The sequence below is a fragment of the Daphnia pulex genome, chromosome 9 (assembly GCF_021134715.1).
Source record: "Daphnia pulex isolate KAP4 chromosome 9, ASM2113471v1".
In the NCBI taxonomy this organism is placed as follows: domain Eukaryota; kingdom Metazoa; phylum Arthropoda; class Branchiopoda; order Diplostraca; family Daphniidae; genus Daphnia; species Daphnia pulex.
Window position 1 is genome coordinate 6,735,384 of NC_060025.1, and position 17,201 is coordinate 6,752,584.

At 42.4% G+C, this 17,201-nt stretch overlaps 4 protein-coding genes across 6 annotated transcripts; 3 read left to right on the top strand and 1 right to left on the bottom strand.

The window, feature by feature from the left end:
• Positions 1–471: 471 nt before the first annotated feature.
• On the top strand, positions 472–6,351 carry LOC124201726 (extracellular serine/threonine protein kinase four-jointed-like). Its single transcript, XM_046597912.1, has one exon. It carries the CDS (start codon positions 2,221–2,223, stop codon positions 3,838–3,840), a length of 1,620 nt encoding a protein of 539 aa, XP_046453868.1. The 5' UTR covers positions 472–2,220; the 3' UTR covers positions 3,841–6,351.
• Positions 6,352–6,521: 170 nt separating this feature from the next.
• Positions 6,522–14,178, bottom strand: LOC124201725 (AT-rich interactive domain-containing protein 2-like). 3 transcript variants are annotated; one of them, XM_046597909.1, is made up of 20 exons: positions 14,039–14,178; positions 13,862–13,975; positions 13,627–13,720; positions 13,369–13,466; positions 13,137–13,297; positions 12,860–13,078; positions 11,706–12,784; positions 11,478–11,636; positions 11,240–11,413; positions 11,003–11,167; positions 10,699–10,930; positions 10,395–10,629; positions 10,079–10,319; positions 9,632–9,937; positions 9,332–9,484; positions 7,790–9,261; positions 7,557–7,716; positions 7,327–7,488; positions 7,163–7,254; positions 6,522–7,094 (listed from the first exon to the last, which is right to left on the bottom strand). In XM_046597909.1, the coding sequence occupies exons 2-20, from the start codon at positions 13,951–13,953 to the stop codon at positions 6,986–6,988; spliced, it is 5,403 nt and encodes a 1,800-aa protein (XP_046453865.1). In that variant the 5' UTR covers positions 13,954–13,975; positions 14,039–14,178; the 3' UTR covers positions 6,522–6,985. The 3 variants fall into 3 exon arrangements, with proteins under 3 accessions (XP_046453865.1, XP_046453866.1, XP_046453867.1); XM_046597910.1 differs by lacking the exon at positions 14,039–14,178 and having other exon boundaries at positions 9,803–9,937; positions 13,862–13,969; XM_046597911.1 differs by lacking the exons at positions 9,632–9,937; positions 14,039–14,178 and having other exon boundaries at positions 13,862–13,969.
• A 567-nt stretch (positions 14,179–14,745) lies between these two features.
• On the top strand, positions 14,746–17,173 carry LOC124201730 (zinc finger protein 593 homolog). Its single transcript, XM_046597924.1, has 4 exons — positions 14,746–15,065; positions 15,150–15,228; positions 15,301–15,398; positions 15,456–17,173. The coding sequence occupies exons 1-4, from the start codon at positions 15,055–15,057 to the stop codon at positions 15,706–15,708; spliced, it is 441 nt and encodes a 146-aa protein (XP_046453880.1). The 5' UTR covers positions 14,746–15,054; the 3' UTR covers positions 15,709–17,173.
• Positions 15,718–17,043, top strand: LOC124201658 (serine--tRNA ligase, mitochondrial-like). Its single transcript, XM_046597821.1, has one exon. The coding sequence runs from the start codon at positions 15,718–15,720 to the stop codon at positions 17,041–17,043; it is 1,326 nt and encodes a 441-aa protein (XP_046453777.1).
• Positions 17,174–17,201: the final 28 nt, after the last annotated feature.

Consider the following 17,201-nt stretch of genomic DNA (forward strand, 5'->3'; position numbering starts at 1 on the left):
AAAAATTCGTACCCTTCAAAAATGTCCTTTAATGTAGCCTACATTTTACGTTTTCCGTTAAAGTTAACGTATAAACGGCGCTACTTGGTTGTAGCCCCATAAAGTATAAATGATAGTGATACCTTGGCACCTTACGACCGCAATAAATACATAAATGTCCTTTTCCCCTTTCCACTTAAAACTGAACGTGTTAAAGGCTCCAGGCCAGCTAGAACCACTGAAGGCAGCGAAAATACTATAGGGTACACGCCGGACCACGCAGTAGCCAGTAGCAAACCTTCTTTTATCCCGTTTTATCACTTATTTATGGAAGCTGTATAACAAAGCTGACTAATTGCATCAGTCATATAGGCAGTAACTGTATAGTATAATTAGTAAGTAGTGATCTCATAAAAAAAAATATACATGTTATTTTGTTATATGGTAGTAGACTGAAGAACTTGAAGTATCTAACTTGAGTAAAGAGTTAAAGTACTGTCGGTCTTTGGTTGGTATTTTTTAAATACTACAGCTCACAGTCTACCGGTGATACGAGAGTTTCATTATTACGAGAAGCAAAGGGAAATATTTCTCGAGCGGAATTGATAAGTAGTCGGATGACAAGATATCCAGGGGAGAATGGAATCCCACGAATGCTTGGGAAAATGTTTGGGAAAAGCAACTCTCTTTTTTTTTCTTTTTCTTTTTTCTTTATCTTCATATGGACCTGGGTTTACTGGTTTGTGTGACCACCAGACATTTTCTTTGACTCCACGGCACGAAAGGTCAAATCTGACCTTTCATTCTTCTCTTTTCAGCATTCGACGTGCCCGTTCCATCCGAGATCCTATCCTCATCTCCCCCCATCTCCCTAACAAAAGAAGAAAGATTTCCGGTCCCAAGTAAATAGTTTGTCTTGTACAGACCGTATGAGAAGTCAAAGTTATTTCCACATGCTGTAGTCAAGTCATGTGACGTGTATTGTGTTGCAAACCGCCACGCTCTGATTTCAGAAAATGCGGCAAATTGAAATTATTTTGAATATCTAGTTTATTTCCGACTCGAATTTCCCCCGTTTAAATATTTTTTTTCTGTTCCAATTGGTGTCTTGAGTGTAATCCTCAGTAATGCTCATGGAATCGGCAAACGATGAATTACACGCAATGTGCGGTAGGCCTGTATATGATGGTGATTATCGGTCGAGGCTGTTTCATTATTCCTTTTTCCCATAGCCTATAGGTTTCGCATTCCTAAATGACCGCGACTACCCCTGCAGTTATAGAAATAAATTTTTTCTACTTTGAATGGATGAAAGACATGTAGGGGGAGAAGACTAGGAAGGCAGCTGATAGCGGCATTTTCCAATCTTAAAGTTTTCTTTTCCTTTGAATTGGATTTCTTCAACATTTTTTCAGTTCCAATTATTCTCCACCGTCCCCGCTTGATAGAATTTTCTACATCAATCCGAGTCGTCAACCCCTATAATATTTAAAACCTTTTGGGGGCAAAGTAAAAATTGCTTCGGAATCGGAAATAGGAAAACGTGTGGAAAGGCAAATCTTAAGAATGTTTGCGCGATGTTTTCTTTATTTCTTGAATTCGTAATCGGCATATAACGAAAGGAAAGAATGAAAGAAATAGCGCATGTGCATGGGAGGAGACACGCGAGAGAAGAGGAGATGCCCCTCGGATTTGCCTCTTTCATTTACATGTTGATACTCGCTATTCCAGGTGCCTTAGGAGGGGCTTATAGGGACGACGAGGCAGAGCACCGACACATCGTTCGTTGCCAGAGGTATTTCACTTTGAGAAGCACAGAGTCAGAGTGGGAGGTGCTAGATGGTCGTTTATTGGCTCCAACAACGGAGCAGGAAACCTGACCAGGTGATGGCTTACCTGCTGTATATACTTTGGGCCTGTCTGTTGTTCAAGTCAGAACGAGTCTCAAAGTCAGTCGGAGTGGATGTCCTACACTGATGGGCATATCTCGCTAATACTCAACAATTGATTGTACTGATTCTCGTGGTGTACTTGTTGATTTGTTTCTATTAGTTGACGTTTGGCTGTTTCCTGGCGCAAAAGTGACAGAAGAAAAAAGTCAGTTCAAAAGTGCACTTCCCTGAGTGACAAGCAACATTAGCAATTACAGTTTCAATGACAATCGATTCTGCAATAGGTTTGTGTTTGTGATTATGTGCACCACCTACCAAAGATTCGACAATTGATGTGTTATTTGAAGCGATGCTCTCACATCATTGTTTGACTACCAGCTGGCGAATGCGTGGGACGTGCTCATTTTATGAAATGGAATGCCCTCGTCCTTCACTGTCCGTTCATTGCGTGTCGCACGGCCCCATGACTGCGGGTACGGCGGAAAATGGTGACGCATTTGGCGGCCAATCGTACCGACACGTAGCCGGCAATCGTCGGACCTCCAAGTGGCTTTGTTTTCTTACCACATGTCTGGCATTTGCACTGGGTGTTGGAGTTGGTGTCGCTCTGCTGCCTGTCCTCTACGGCTCATCTCCTTTCGTCAACGAAATCAACAACAACAGCACAGCTGTGATGACTCCGTGGTCCATCGTTCAAGACTCATCTCCTACCATCGCTGATGGGCCCCTCAACTTGACCAGCAAGGGAAACACGTCAAGTATTCCCGTCCGCATGTCACCCTTGAAGATGAAAACTCATTTGAGTAAAAAGGAAAAAGAAAGGCAGTCGACTCGTCGTAAAACGCTTGACTTAAAGTCCAATCTGACGGATGTGAACTCAACAACCGAAGAAGAAGATGCAGCAGCAGCAGCAACGGTCGATGTCGTCAGTTTCGTTCAACCGCAAACGGCCTGGACTTCTCTACCTGCCGCCAATGAAGACGGACGCAGTCTGACGACGACTGTTTTGGGGGAAGCTGTCAAAGGTATCTTCTGGTCACAAGAAGTGGAGGACAGTCTCCCAACAGGTTTCGACGAACTAAACGCAAAAGAGTGGCGCGACTTTAGCCACCAGAGTTCAGTTCAACGTGTCGAGGAGGGATGCGGCCGAATGCAAAATCGACTCGTGACATTTGAAAATGGCAGACAGTCGTGTTGCCGCTACCGCCAAAACTACGACCAGATCCAGGGCGAAATCTTCAGCTTCTACCTGAGCCGCTTACTCGGCTTACGCAATTTGCCACCGTCGTCTGTGGGTCTGGTCCGACCACGAGAGCGCCAATGGATGAACGTCCAATCGTCTCTCAGCCAAGCGCAGTGGACGGAAAACCGACCAGTTGTCCACACGCAGTTTTTGAATGATTTGGAGCCGGCCTACATTCCTGTTCAGTTTCGAGGGCGCGATCGGCATCTGAATCCGTTGGACGTGCAGCACCACAGGCTACAAGAGAAGGTCGACCGCAGCGAGTTGATAACGTTGGCCCAGTGGTCTGATCTTTTGATCTTTGACTACCTGACAGCCAATCTGGATAGGATGGTCAACAATCTGTACAACATGCAGTGGAATCCGGCCATGATGGATTCGCCCGCTCACAATCTGGCACGCGATTCCCGAACGGGTTTACTCGTCTTTTTAGACAACGAAAGTGGCCTGTTGCACGGCTACCGCCTGCTGGACAAGTACGACATCTACCACAAGAGCCTCCTCGAGTCGCTCTGCGTTTTCAGACGAACGACAGTCGAGTCGCTGCGGCAGTTGCAATCGCAGAAAAATGTCGGACATTTACTGCGTGACATGTTGAAAACTCGCGATCAATCAGTTGTGGACTTTTTACCTTTCCTTCCGGAGAAGAGCATCAAGACCCTCAACTATCGAATTGAGCAAGTGCTGGACCAAGTGGCCAAGTGCCAATCTCTTTATGGCTCCTAAAACTCTGCCCTTGGTGTACGTGATAACAACTCATATCGAATTTTCCAATACCGCGTATTCTACAACCAAAAAAGGACGACATCCAACATGAAACGGTGATGGATAAACTATTCGCATGCCTGAGCTGAAACTGAAAACAGACATGAAACCAACTATAGCAGAGCCATTCTTACAGGAAACAGTTCCGTTTCATTGCTTTAGAATTCCGTTTCTAATTACCACCTCCTCTTTCACTGGATTTTGAAAGATCTGCCAGCCAACAAGTACACGTGGATCGGACAGAAGAAATAAGAATTCTGACCTGTTTATTGTGAAAACGGCAAATCCGTTTCAGTTAAGAAAGAGTCATAAATCATCACTGGAAACAGGCAATTGATTGGGACTATATGGGATCAAAACAACAAAATAAAAGGTCAGCGGAAGAAATAAGGATCCCATCTACAAAAAGAAGGATGGAGAACGAGATGGAACGGTACCTACCCCAAGGATCAAGCGACTACCGTTTAAGATTGGGAAGCCAAAAAATTTTAATAGGGTTCGCGCAGGCTCTATTTCAGCTTAAAAAGTAAATGGCATTTATGATGTCTCCCTTGGGCCATTCTCTACGAAATGGGATTGAAATGTCCAGTTTCTGTCCCTCCGCCCTCGCTAAAAAGCAATTTTCTTTCATCTCCTCGGATTGGCAAATTAAATCATACGCGACGATGGAAGGAGTGCAGCGGCTGATAACTGGTGGCTTTTTGTGCTTCATGCAAACCTTATCCGGGTACAAAGTTGCGGATTCCTATCGGCGATTATATTCAACACTACATCACCGTCAACACTTGAAATCCTTAGCTAATAAATTTGGCCCCAAAAATTGTTTATGTTTTTCTGTCTGGATCCTCCTTGTTCAAGATGATATTTAACCATTGACGGTTGAGTGCCGCTTTAATGCCCTAAGGTCCTTGAATAACCTGTGCTTGAAAGAAATGTTCCAAGAATTCGATTTCGAAGCTTGTATGCTGATTACGTTGCGACTAATAGTGGAAGGACAACTTTGTGATACTAGTCAGGCATTAAAAGATCTAATTGGCTCTTTTGTCCAATACTACCTTGAAAAATCTGAAAATGTACTTTTATCCTCTGCTATTTCAACAATGTCAACTAGCGTTCATCAAGCGCTTCCTGATCTAAATTTCAGTTGTTTTCTTTCAGCTTTCAAAAATTCTTTTTGCCGATTTCTGCTGTATTATGCCAATTGTAAAATGTGTAAATCGACCAATATTCATAAAGTTTGTTGTATAATGTACAATATTTATGTACGTGAATGTGTGATACGTTAAATCTAAAATAAAAATTATTCTGCAAGGTTTTTCTTGTTATATCTTTCTACACAGTTTAAACTTGTAACTGGTTACTGTTTGTTACGAAATTGGGTTCTTATAACAAAGCCGTTCATTAGCAATCAATTAAAATAATAATTGTGATTTATTTCTTATGAAATCATTAAATAAAAAAGGATTGGATGCGACGTATGATAGGCCTATATGATAAGACGTACATCAAATCCGATTTATTTGTGTCCATAAACTTTAAGATTTAGAGCAGTCTCAGTCTGGATGAGACAAATTCCTGTAGCAGCACGAATAAATAATGCGGTTCGCTGAGGCTGACTACATCATAAAGTGGGCTAGACGGCCAGTAAACAACATTGGTAACAGTTGACTGCGTTGGCAAATAGAGATGACACCCAAATCGAAGCTGTTGAGAAAATTCTATGCTTCGATTTTTGTTTTCGTTGAAGAACCGAAATCGAGCTGCTTTTGTAATTTTGAATATTATCGATCGGCTTTATCAAAACAAAATTTAGTATAGAAAACAAGGCAATAAAAATAACATGGTTTTGTACTAAAATAACTTGCTAAGCAAACATCAGCTTTTTGTCAGTAACCTTTCCAGATTTGATGAATTTCATGTTTCCCATAGCAGGGGGCGAGAACAGCATCAAAAGCCACTCGGTTTTCCCACGATTTTTCTCCCTACTTCAAAATTCCTTTACTGCTGTTCCAATGCTCTTCTCAGCAGGGTGTAATTCATAGTTCTTTTCGTTTGTTAAACCCAGTTCTAAATAACCTACCTTCGGATTACTTGCGTCCATCTCCGACATCGTATTTTTAGTGCTGGCACACGTCGATTAAAAGCCTCCACGCGATTATACGAGAACTACAACTAGACAGATCATAATAATAATAATAGAAAAAAAAACATACGATGATCATGCTTTCAAATTTGATCATTGGTTTGACATTATCGGAATTTTTCGATTACCCATACTTCTAAGGGGTAGGTCTGCTTGGGTAAACTTTAGAGCGGGAGTTCTTCAACGACCCATACTTGTAAACAAGAGAAACAAAAAAAAAAAAACTTTTACCTTATTTCAAATCCAAAAAGGTATAAGCGATTTTTTAAAGCTATCGCTATCCTTCCTTCGAAGTACGTTGTTCCATCTGCATCAAGTCTGTTATATAACCACCTACAAGTCAAAAGAATTTCGTCTTCTAAATTTCTTCGATTGACAATATTTTGTGTGAAACCCGACTAACAGTGCCCCCTAGCGGATGAAATATCACATATCTTTAATTTTAGGGATATCTAGTATTTTAAAATATTGATGTTCTAAAATAACGACTCTGATCGTGTGATCGTTCGTAACTTGTTTTAATAGAAAAGACACTTGTTCTTCTTTTTCAAGTTCAAAGGAGAGAACAAAAAGGCAGCGCAATCGATTTTTGTGTAAACTCTGGGATCAACTTCTGTCGCACATGTGACTCGGACGAGGAGCGATTACATGAAACATCAAAATTCATCAACTCGAAATCAGACCACTCATTCACAAGACATTGAAAAAAAGAAATAAGCGCTGAAGGAAAAGGATGAAGTGCAAACCACTTTAAAGCTAACATAACGAAGACAAAGGTAAATATTAAAAAATCGGGACGAGATTAGACTGTCGGTGACGTCAGCTGGGAATGATATGTCAGACCCCTTGTATCAGTAATTTCATTCGCATTCTGAATCAAAAATCAGTAAAAAATAATAATAATAAAAAATAATTCAGTAAAAACCGCATTGATTCCAGATACGAGTTTCAAGCCAGAAATCCCTAGCTGCATTGGTGGGTTAGTTCATACAAAATTTGCGCTACAGTTCGGGATGACTCCACATTGCTCAAGGCAACACTCGCTAAATGATTCTCGTAACGTTGGAGATTCCTTCAAAAGAAATATAAATACATCAGAAAAATTGCCAACAGGTAATTAAATAAAAAAACACGAATTACCTCCTTCCCAATGCGGAGTGTGTGGCGATATTACGGAGAATAAGGGCTGATGTCAATCGAATACTTTTGGTTACTGGCCCTTCTTTTTCTTCCTATAATCGAAATAAAGAAAAACACTGTTACCGTTTCCTACTTTTATTATTTAAAAAAACTTGTCAATCTACCTGTTCTTTTTGGTTCATCAGTTCAACTGCGTGTCGTTTAATAGCATGCAATGCTGCGTGAGGTGCATATCCAGGATGAGGAGTAGGAGCTTGTGGCGCGGGAATGTCTGTCTTGCCCTGCGTATTCATTTGATGTCGTCGTGCTGCTAACAATCTCTGCATCTAAAGGGAATAAAGCAACAATACGAGATGAATTAACTGTACGTGGGAAAAAATGAATGGAAAACAACCTCGTCGTTACAATGACGATCCATGAGATGCGTCATCATTGAAAATCTCCGTCTTTTGAGACCGTCACAGCGTTCCCATAAGCACCCTAATTCCTCCACGTGAACTGGACAGTGAACTTGGCAAGCGTGAACGTAAACTTCGTGGGGCGTTTTAAATGACCTTGAAATGAATCAATGGATAAAGATGAGCAAAACATTTCAGATTTAAAAAAAATAGTTGCACTATCTCTCACCTCATGCACTCTTTCCATTCGCAAAGATATTGTAAAGACGGATCGATAGGTTGTGGACTGGGAGATGATACTGGTTGACAGTCGGTTGATTTGCTTTTCATGTGTCTCCCGCGGGGTTTTGCTGCTTCAATGCTATTAGTTCGTTTTTTGAAACCTGGAGTTGCGCCGGCATTGGTGGGTACAACGGTGGCCGGCGACGCTGTGGGTGATGTCGTTACGATTGGCGTTGAAGTTACAGAGTTCACGATCGAAGAGGCCGGAACCGGTGTGATGGTAACATGACTTTCTGCTACACTGGAACTGCGTGATGCATTCTCTGTTGGTCGGGCTGGAAAGGCGACGGCTCCACCGGAGAAAGTGACTACGCCTTCCATTGAAGAGGTTGTAACCACACTAGGGACAGAACTAGTCACGGTGATGGGTTGAGCTGACGACGAAAGGATAGCCGTGGACACTGGAAGACAGCTACCGTTGGCAATGAGACTAACACCACTCGAAGACGGCGCTTGTCCGCTGTTAGCCGAAGAATGTTGATGTACAGTGGTCACACTGTTGGTTCCTCCTGAGCTTGACAGGCTAACAACAGCTCCGTTAGCTTGCAACTGACTGGAAGTTATGGCCACGACGTTGGCAGGCATAGCAACGTGTTGAATCACTCCACCTGGGCGTTGAATGGCCAATAGCAGGCGCTGGCCCTGTTGGGGAAAACCAAGCCTGGCTTGCTGTGGAGTTTGCTGTTGAAGAATTAGAAAAGTCCTAGGTGTGTTCGGCCCCAAAACCACGGCTGGTTGGATTTGAGGTACTACTGCTGTACTATTAATTGTTATTGTGTTGGTCGTCTCGACAATGCCGTTAACGTTTCCATTGATTGTGATTTTTTCTTTATTCTTGTCAGCCGAATCTTTATTCTGTTCGGCTAAAGTTATTTCAGAAGGTTTTTCGGAAATTCCTCCAGAGTTTTCGTTGAGCTTTGAAGTCACATGATTCATCGTAGGTTTTTTCGGAGCAGAACTGTCATTTGTTTCCGTAGGACTGGCCGGTCGCTTGATCGCTTTCGACGTTTGACTTGCCACAATTTCGTCGGAGGACGATGAAACCTCGCAAGCTTCCAACTGGTCCAATAATGACTGGCCATTACAAACAGCAGTGCCCGCTTCTTCCTCTAGATGAATTTGAACGTGTCCAGAGTCGTCAACCTGTGCAATGAGATGAGCAGCTTTCGGGGCAGCAACGCCATCTCCCAAGTCGACACCAAAGTCGTTCATCCCCACAACTCCCATGTCGACAGCAACACGATTTCGAGGATCATTCTGAATCAACTCTAGTCCATTGTCACTGATACGAAGTTCTTTGCCGGCCAAAGTAGTAGCACCGTTGACTGATTCTTTTTTCACTTCTCGTTCCAACAGATCAGCTAACATTCCTTTGCCTTTACCATCAGGGGATTCAGTCACAACTGAGTTTTGTTCCATCTAAAGAAGTTGAAATGGTTGAAATTTATCTTCATTTTATTGCTACATTTTTTTTTACTACTCGAAATACCTCCGGGCATACTCCGTTCATTTTTGGGGTGTTAATGGTAACTTGTGCGCCTTTGACATTCGTCTGACTTTCTTTGGATGGACCATTCACTGCAGCTGGTTGTTGTTGTTGTTGCTGTTGTAGAAGTTTCTGTTGCTGCTGTCTCTGAGCAACCTGTAGCGTATAATTGTTTAGCCAAAGAATATTTTACGTTTAAAATTAGTGGAAACTAAGAAATCATAATGCAAGGCAAACATGCTCAATGTTAGTCATCTACTACATTCATGGCGAGGTTATAAGGATTATTAAATAAATACAAACCTGAAGAACGATAGCGCCTGAAAGGGGATGATTTACTATCTGATTAGAAGAAACGGGACTACCGTGCGAATTCATGCAAGGTATTCTAGTCATGCCGGGCAATGCCGTCGCAGTGGGCGAAAGGCCCAAAGTAGCCACGTGATTGGCGGACTGGCTGTTATTGTCCGGTACCTTATTGGCCAAGAGGGATTTGATCAAGGAAGACGACGGTGGTACTGAGCTACCAGTTGTCGCAACCTGACTCGTTTCAGGTAGCGACATACCACCTTGACCTAACGCTTGAGATAAATGAGGATGTGCCAACGACTAGAAACAAAACAAAAACAACAAAACCACAAAATAAAATAAAACTCAAATAGTAACCAGATAATAAGAATGACTGTAACAAAATACAAAAGGGGAAGACTGGGCTGTAACTAAGCCCACAACTATAAACGATAAACTTGCCTGCTTCGGAGCTTCTTTCCTATTATTGACTTTTGGTGGAGCACAGAGTTGGGCTTTCAGTATAGGAGAACCAGGTACTTCGATAGGAATCGGCGTGGGTGTAGGCGAACGCACCACTGCATTTGTCGGGGCACTCGTAACAGCAGTTGAAGCGGTCTTTGACGCCATTCCTTCGAAATAGAATTCGACGGCACTGCCAACTTGTTTCCGAAATGGCCCGACGTTTTGACCAAATGTTGCTCTGATCCAACAAATATGACGTCAATTAGTCTCGCCACTCAACCGAATACTAAAGTTGTTAACGTTGAGAACATACCTAACACAGGAGAAAAACTGAACGATCCCCAAAACCTGCTTTGGTCCATTTCTAGAGCATCCAGCCGTATATTGCCTATACAGCACGTTTTGTTCTATACTTGGTGCTCCAACGACGGGCTCAAACGTAGTCCTTAACCATTGCATAGCAATTTGTTCTTTCTCTGTGTGACTGATACTGGCAACAATGGGTTTCGATTGGGTTGGCGTGCTGGGCCTAGAACTGGCATTTGCTTCTAAAAATATGAAATAACCCTTTAGCTTTGTTGAACTGTTAAACATCTTCGGGGCATATGAAATTCTACTTGGCAGGATTTTGGTGAGAGAGTTTGGTGATTGCGGAACAGAAGCGGCAACAGGCTGTAGTAGCATCGGCGGCGGAGTCGATGGGGCACTCGGTGCTGGGCTGTGTGAGTGGGTAGGGCGAACCACACAGTGAATTGGATTCAACTGCGCATGCGTGGCCACCGTGTCACCTTCGGCAACTGTCTCAACTACGTTCATAAGAATCCTTGCTTTAGATCCATAGCTCTGAGCCTATCAAAAGAAATCAATGCATAAATAACAAGTAAAAAGATTGAAGTTGGGACGAAACCAAACAATATCTACCTCGACAGTCAGGAGGGAAATCAAAATATCCAACGCTCCTTGACAATGCAGGAAGGCATTGCAAGTGGCTTGGCCAAGAGAAGACAACGCATAAACACACTCCAATGTGTAGATTAATAATGCAACATCAGGTATAGTTAAATAGGAGCACAGTTTTTCATAAACCTTCATTTAAAAAATAATAATTATTAATGAGTGTATAAGCGTGGTGCGGATGAATGACCGAAGTCAACCTACGTGAGAATCAAGAGACGACATCAAAAGCAGCTCATTTTCACTGCGTTGGGCCAAACGACCTAAAGTTTCCATACAACGGAGTACAATAAAACGGTCGTTTGACTCCAATCCTCGTGTGACCGTCCCCAAAAGAATGGCCGACAGCGAACAATCTGCGGGATCCTTTAAATTGACCTGCAAAGAAATGGCCGTCAGCTATCTAACCGCAAATTCCACTTTGAGCACAAAACTCCTTTACCTCTAATGCGACATTTGATATGGCATCGAAGGCCAACTGTGGTAGACAAGACCACCTGGCATGAGCAGCCAAAAGAAGAAGTCGCATACAAGCTTCGCTTTGAGCTAATACAGCCGAATTGACATCATCAAAACTCAAATTGCGAATGACATTAAGAACCTTGAATGAAAGACACGAGAATAACAGGTTTAATTTGCAACTTTCCAAAGGTAAATAGAAAATTCTAACCTGTAAAACTCTTTGACCGAGAGCATCGTGAACACCTTGATCCCGACCAACATGAAATAGATCCAACTCCTCTGGTTCTAATTGTAGCACAGGATCGTCCTGTTTAATTGGAGGCTGTTCGACGGGACATCGAGCAGCTCTGCGTTGATCCAGCCAATAGCGGATGGCACGTGGATTATCTGGTTTTTGAATGGCAACTGGCAATTTGTTTTTGGGAGCAACGACTTTCCTCTCCACATTGGTCTCCGCTTGTGAAGGTGTTTCCAACTCGAAAGCGGCGTTGGACTCGGTAATTGGTGGAGCGATGCCGTCATGTGATAAATCTGGTTTGGTGTGCGATTCAGCATCTTGAGAAGATTCCTGCGCAGCAGCAGCAGAAATATCCTCACAAACGAAATCTTCGTCGGTCGGCTGAATACTCCGAGATGGTTCGACAGCAAAATCGTCTTGGGCAAAGGAGGCAACAAGATTCTCATCATTTTGTAAATATCCAGGAACTGCAACGTCGCTGGCAGGTTCTATGGGGCTATTGGCTGATTTTGCCAAACAATTTTTGAAGTTTGGCTCACAACTGGGCACTCTTTCCACGTTTGGCGGACTAGTAGCCGAAACCACATCAGATCCTGAGGCTGACAATGGACCCGTTCCATTTTCGTATAACATGACACTACACTGAGACTCTTCCTCAATTAATGTTGATCCTTCTTCAATCAATGTTGATTCAAGTTCGTCCCCTCTGGAATTTAAGGTCACTGATCTGATGGGTCTCTCACTACCTAATGGGCGTACGACCAGATGCACTTTGTTTGTTGCAGATGTACTGCCATTTTCTTCTGGAAGAAGATCTGACGGTAGAGTCCTTGATGAATCAGCCTCTCCAATAGCACTCGACGCTGTATGAACAGATCGGTGATCCCAATACGGGCCCACTACAGCTGTAACATCGTCTGGTGTGACCACTAAATCTTCTTCAGACAATTGTACAATGTCAGCATCCGGGACAACATCACGCCAAAATCGGCCGAGGTTCTGCCCACGAAATTTTCGGTAACTATCCGTGAATAGATCTCGGATGTCAACTGTAAGACAAAGCCCAGAAAGGTGGGATAGAATTAGAAAAGTATACTTAAAACAGCAACTTCTGTAAGGTGTACCTTGCGAAAAGATTCCAGCGTGTGCTAGTAGAGCATCGACGATGCGGGGACACTGATGGAGGGGAAACGGTCTTCGGCTTTCCATTGCAAGAAGACTGCAAACATTGATGGCGAAGTCTTGCTCGTTGGGTAGAGGACATAGAAGGGAGAGGAACACTCGCTCAGTCGGTGTAACCTGTATCCCATCAGTCGACAACCCAGCTGTGTTTCGCACGTGATCTACAAAATAAAAGTTATTGAATGCACTGCAATCGATTGTGTAAAGCAGTTGTCAAACCTGGGATAACGTGCTGCGCAGCATTATAAGACGTCGGAGTGGCATGAAGAAGTCGAAGGGCTTTACGTCGGTTGCGGGCGTCATCCTCTTCGTGATGTTCAGACTCGCGTCGATCAACTTCTTCGCCCAAAAAGTGTATCCTCTCGTAAACATCCAGGTATCTGTTCGTAAACAACGGTTATTATTTATCTGTTGATATTTGCCATGCTTAGACTGTTATCATGAAATATACCTTATATAAATTTGCTTCAAAGCAATTGGTCCATTGGCGCATAACCGGTGAATGCCAAAGTAGGGAAGCAGAGATTCCCATTCGCCGTGTACGTTCACCTAATCATTTGACATTTAAACAAACAAAATTATATTAGAATAAAAACCTATATCGAATTGAAACTGAAAAATTTTAATCTAGCAACCATAGAGTTGTTTATACTGGAAGGAGGTCATGCATTTAGCCTTTCAAAAGTTGACAATATAATGAAACCAATACCTTTTCCCATCCGCCGTGCGAAGTGACGAGTGAGTAGAGAAGATATAAATCAACTTCATGACCGTGGAGACGTGGAAGTTTGTTGAAACTCGTCCTTAAAAAAAAAACACAGAATTCAAAAATGTTAAAATAATCCTCAAAATAGGCATTATAATCAAATTTTTCTTTGTGTCACACTAAGCAAGAAGAGTACACTCATCATCAAGTCCTTGTAATTGCAAAGCATGTTATTTACCCTCTGATGTCATGAAAGGATTTTAGTTCCCGGCAAAAAGACGAATATTCATCGGCATACGTTTTGGCGTCTTTGCCGAGATGTTCAGCCATTATTGTTACCGGCCCACCACACCTAAACGGTTAGGGTTCAGTTGACAATCCTCTAAGCATTCGTCAAAGCATTCTTAAACGGTACCGAGAGGACAATGACCAACAAATCGATGGGCGCCAAAACAAAACAAAACAGAAAGCAAGGAGGAAAAGGCGCGAGGATCACTGAGTTGTCATCGGCACGTGTGTGAGAGGGGCCGTGAGTGGGGAGATGCCAAGGGCGCGATTTTCTTAGCATCGGTTTGTGTTCGAAACACTAGGGCAGCTATGGATCACGGCGTAATCTTCCATTATGAGCAAGGACGAATTCACAAGGAAATAGATCAATCACTTGGCAAGTGGACACAACACAGTGGCTTTTCCAATTCCACTTGGATGGAACAAGAGTCACAGAGTATTGGGGCTTGGTTGTTGTATGTGCAGCAGAATACTATGTTCACTGGGGATGCCAGGGCAAAATGGCGGCGAAAAGTTCTCAGACTACACTTTAACTGCAAATATTTTGTCACTTGTTTCTTGACCACACAGCAGGTAAGAAGATCCCGATCAATGGGAAGCAAACTTTCTGTCACGAGCGGGCTAGTCCAGCAAGAGTGTTCCAGTTGTTGTGGGCGCACCGTACCGCGCGTCACAAGTCCCGTGCCGATTTTCTTTCCTTTCCTTTGTAAGCAGGCAGGCAAAGCATTAAATTTGTCTAAAGCTATCTTCAGACCCAACGCCACCTATCGGAACCAAGCGCACGGTTTTTTCGAAGCTTTGGCAAACCGTGGCAAACAGAGAGAGTTGACACAACTTCTTCATCAGATCGTGCTCGATTATTTGACGTCTCTGTGGTTGGATTAATCGTTCGCTTATTTATTTTTGATTAAAAAATACATGCCTACGTGATTAATTTAAAAAAAAAAAAAATGCAAGCCTACACGCCATCTAGTTGTCGTATCGGTGACCGTCAATATAACGCCATCTCGTGCCTGACAGTCGAGTCCTCTAAATACAATTTGCAGCCATTTTGCTACACACGTGTAGAGCTGTAGACTGTAGAGCAAGTGAGCAAGAGAATCTGCCTGTACTACACAGTAGAAAGACGTAAAGCTTCCTGCAATGACTTACAAGTAAAAAATACATTTATTGATTACGCATTGTAATGTTTTAATGAATGTTTAATAAAAGTTAAAGGAAAATTTAAACAATTTTAGGCGTAAAAAGTATCATCGTGGAGAAACACACATCCGCAAAAAATACAAAGGAAAAAGACGTACTAAAGATCTGGATGAGGTATATAATAGTTAATATTTAATGTATTATATTTTGACTTTTAAGTTTCATTGTGATAATGTATATTTTCAGATTGATAATGATTTGAAACACAATTCTGAAAGCCTTCTTGCTCAGAAAATTGATGTTGAGAAAGCTGGTAACGCACAGTACTACTGCATACACTGCGCGTAAGTCATTTCATCCAAACACTAAATTATTGTAATATAATTCTATTCAATCTACAGAAGATATTTCATTGACGAGCATTCCCTCAGTCACCACTATCGGACTAAAGTTCACAAGCGTAGACTGAAAGCATTAGAGTTAGAGCCTTACACTATTGAAGAATCGGAAAGGGCTGCAGGTCTTGGTGGAAATTACAAGGCGCCTGTGAAGAGGAAAATTGAAACTATTCTCCCTAAAGTGATGAGTGATAAAATTGATGTTGACCAAGAACCAGAATTAAAGAAACAGTGCACAGTCACACTAAGAGAATAAAACTTGATCATGGCTCTAAGAATCTTGTCTACTTCTCACATCAACATCACAAATAAAAACATTTATCTTTTCCTAGTTCGAGGAGTTGTATCTGCCTTGCACATACCCGGTCATTTATCAAAAGCAGCAGTGTCAATATTAACTCCTGATTTGAGCAATATTGACAGATTGATTACTGATGACTTAGTGAAATTGCAAACAAATCTTTCATCGAGAAAATCATCATTTCATCTGGATTCTTTTATTCAACAATGGAAGCACATGGTCGAACTCCATCTTCAGCGCGAAGATCTTGAAACCAGAAGAATTGAAGTCACCCAATTGATGAAGCAAGTCGCGTCCAATACTGCAGATACCACTCGCCCCAATAAGATTGAAGAAGTTAAACAAGAAGGTATAAGATTGAGAACCCAATTGAAAGAACTAACGAAAGTATGGTGGGATGTCGAAGAAACAGCCGTGACTCGAGCTTTGAGCCTTCCTAACAGCTTACATTCTGAAACACCCATTGAAGATAGCAGAGAGTTGTATTCCTTCATTCCTCCGAAATCCGCACATAGCCCCAATGATTCCACCAAGCTGGACGTAAAGTTTGTCAGTCACAGTCCTACAGCTTTCTATATGAGAGGTCTTTCTGCTCGGCTTGAACTGAATTGGATGCGAAATTTCAGCAACGATTGGATCAGCAAGGGCTACAACTTGATTTCACCACCCGATTTCGTTAGATCATTAATAGTTGATGGTTGCGGTCTTGATTTCAATAATCCCCAAAAAGTGTTGAGTCTAGCTACAGTTCCAGATCACGGCAGTCTTGAAAAAGGGAACGGTTTCCATCTAGTTGGCGGTTCCTCATTACCCGCCATGGTGGCGTTCCTGACTAAAAATGCTATCGAAGAGCCGATTCCATTGCGACTGGCATCTGCTGGGCGTACTTACCATCCTCCGACGGAATCAAACCACGAAGACCTTACCAATACCACACAAGCTTCATCCATACACTTGTTAACCGTAATGAAGAATTGTCCAGATGCCATGTTTAAAGAAGTTGTACGCGTCCAAGAAACCATTTCAATGCAGTTGCAAAAACTTGACGTGAATTTCAGGATCATTGCTGTACCTGCCCGTCAGTTGGAGTCATGGGAACAGTACCGCTCGTCTGTTGAACTCTTCTCGTCATCGTCTAAGAAGTTCATTCAAGTAGCCAACATTTCGATCATCGGTGACTATATTTCTAGACGGCTCTCCATTTATGGTCCAAACAAAGAGTGGCCCGGTTTTGTAACATCCCAAGCCCTGTCTGTTCCAAAACTGCTTTATTGTTATTTAAAAAACTAGAGCCACCAGTATGGAATGTCGTAAAAGTCGTGTAAGTCATTAGCGTTGGAAATCATGTTCGTAGTCCAGCATTGTATGAATAGAAAACCAGATGATTTTTGCCTTGAAAATACACCGAAACTTACCGTTATCAAAGAGTCGCTTATACGGCCATAGCA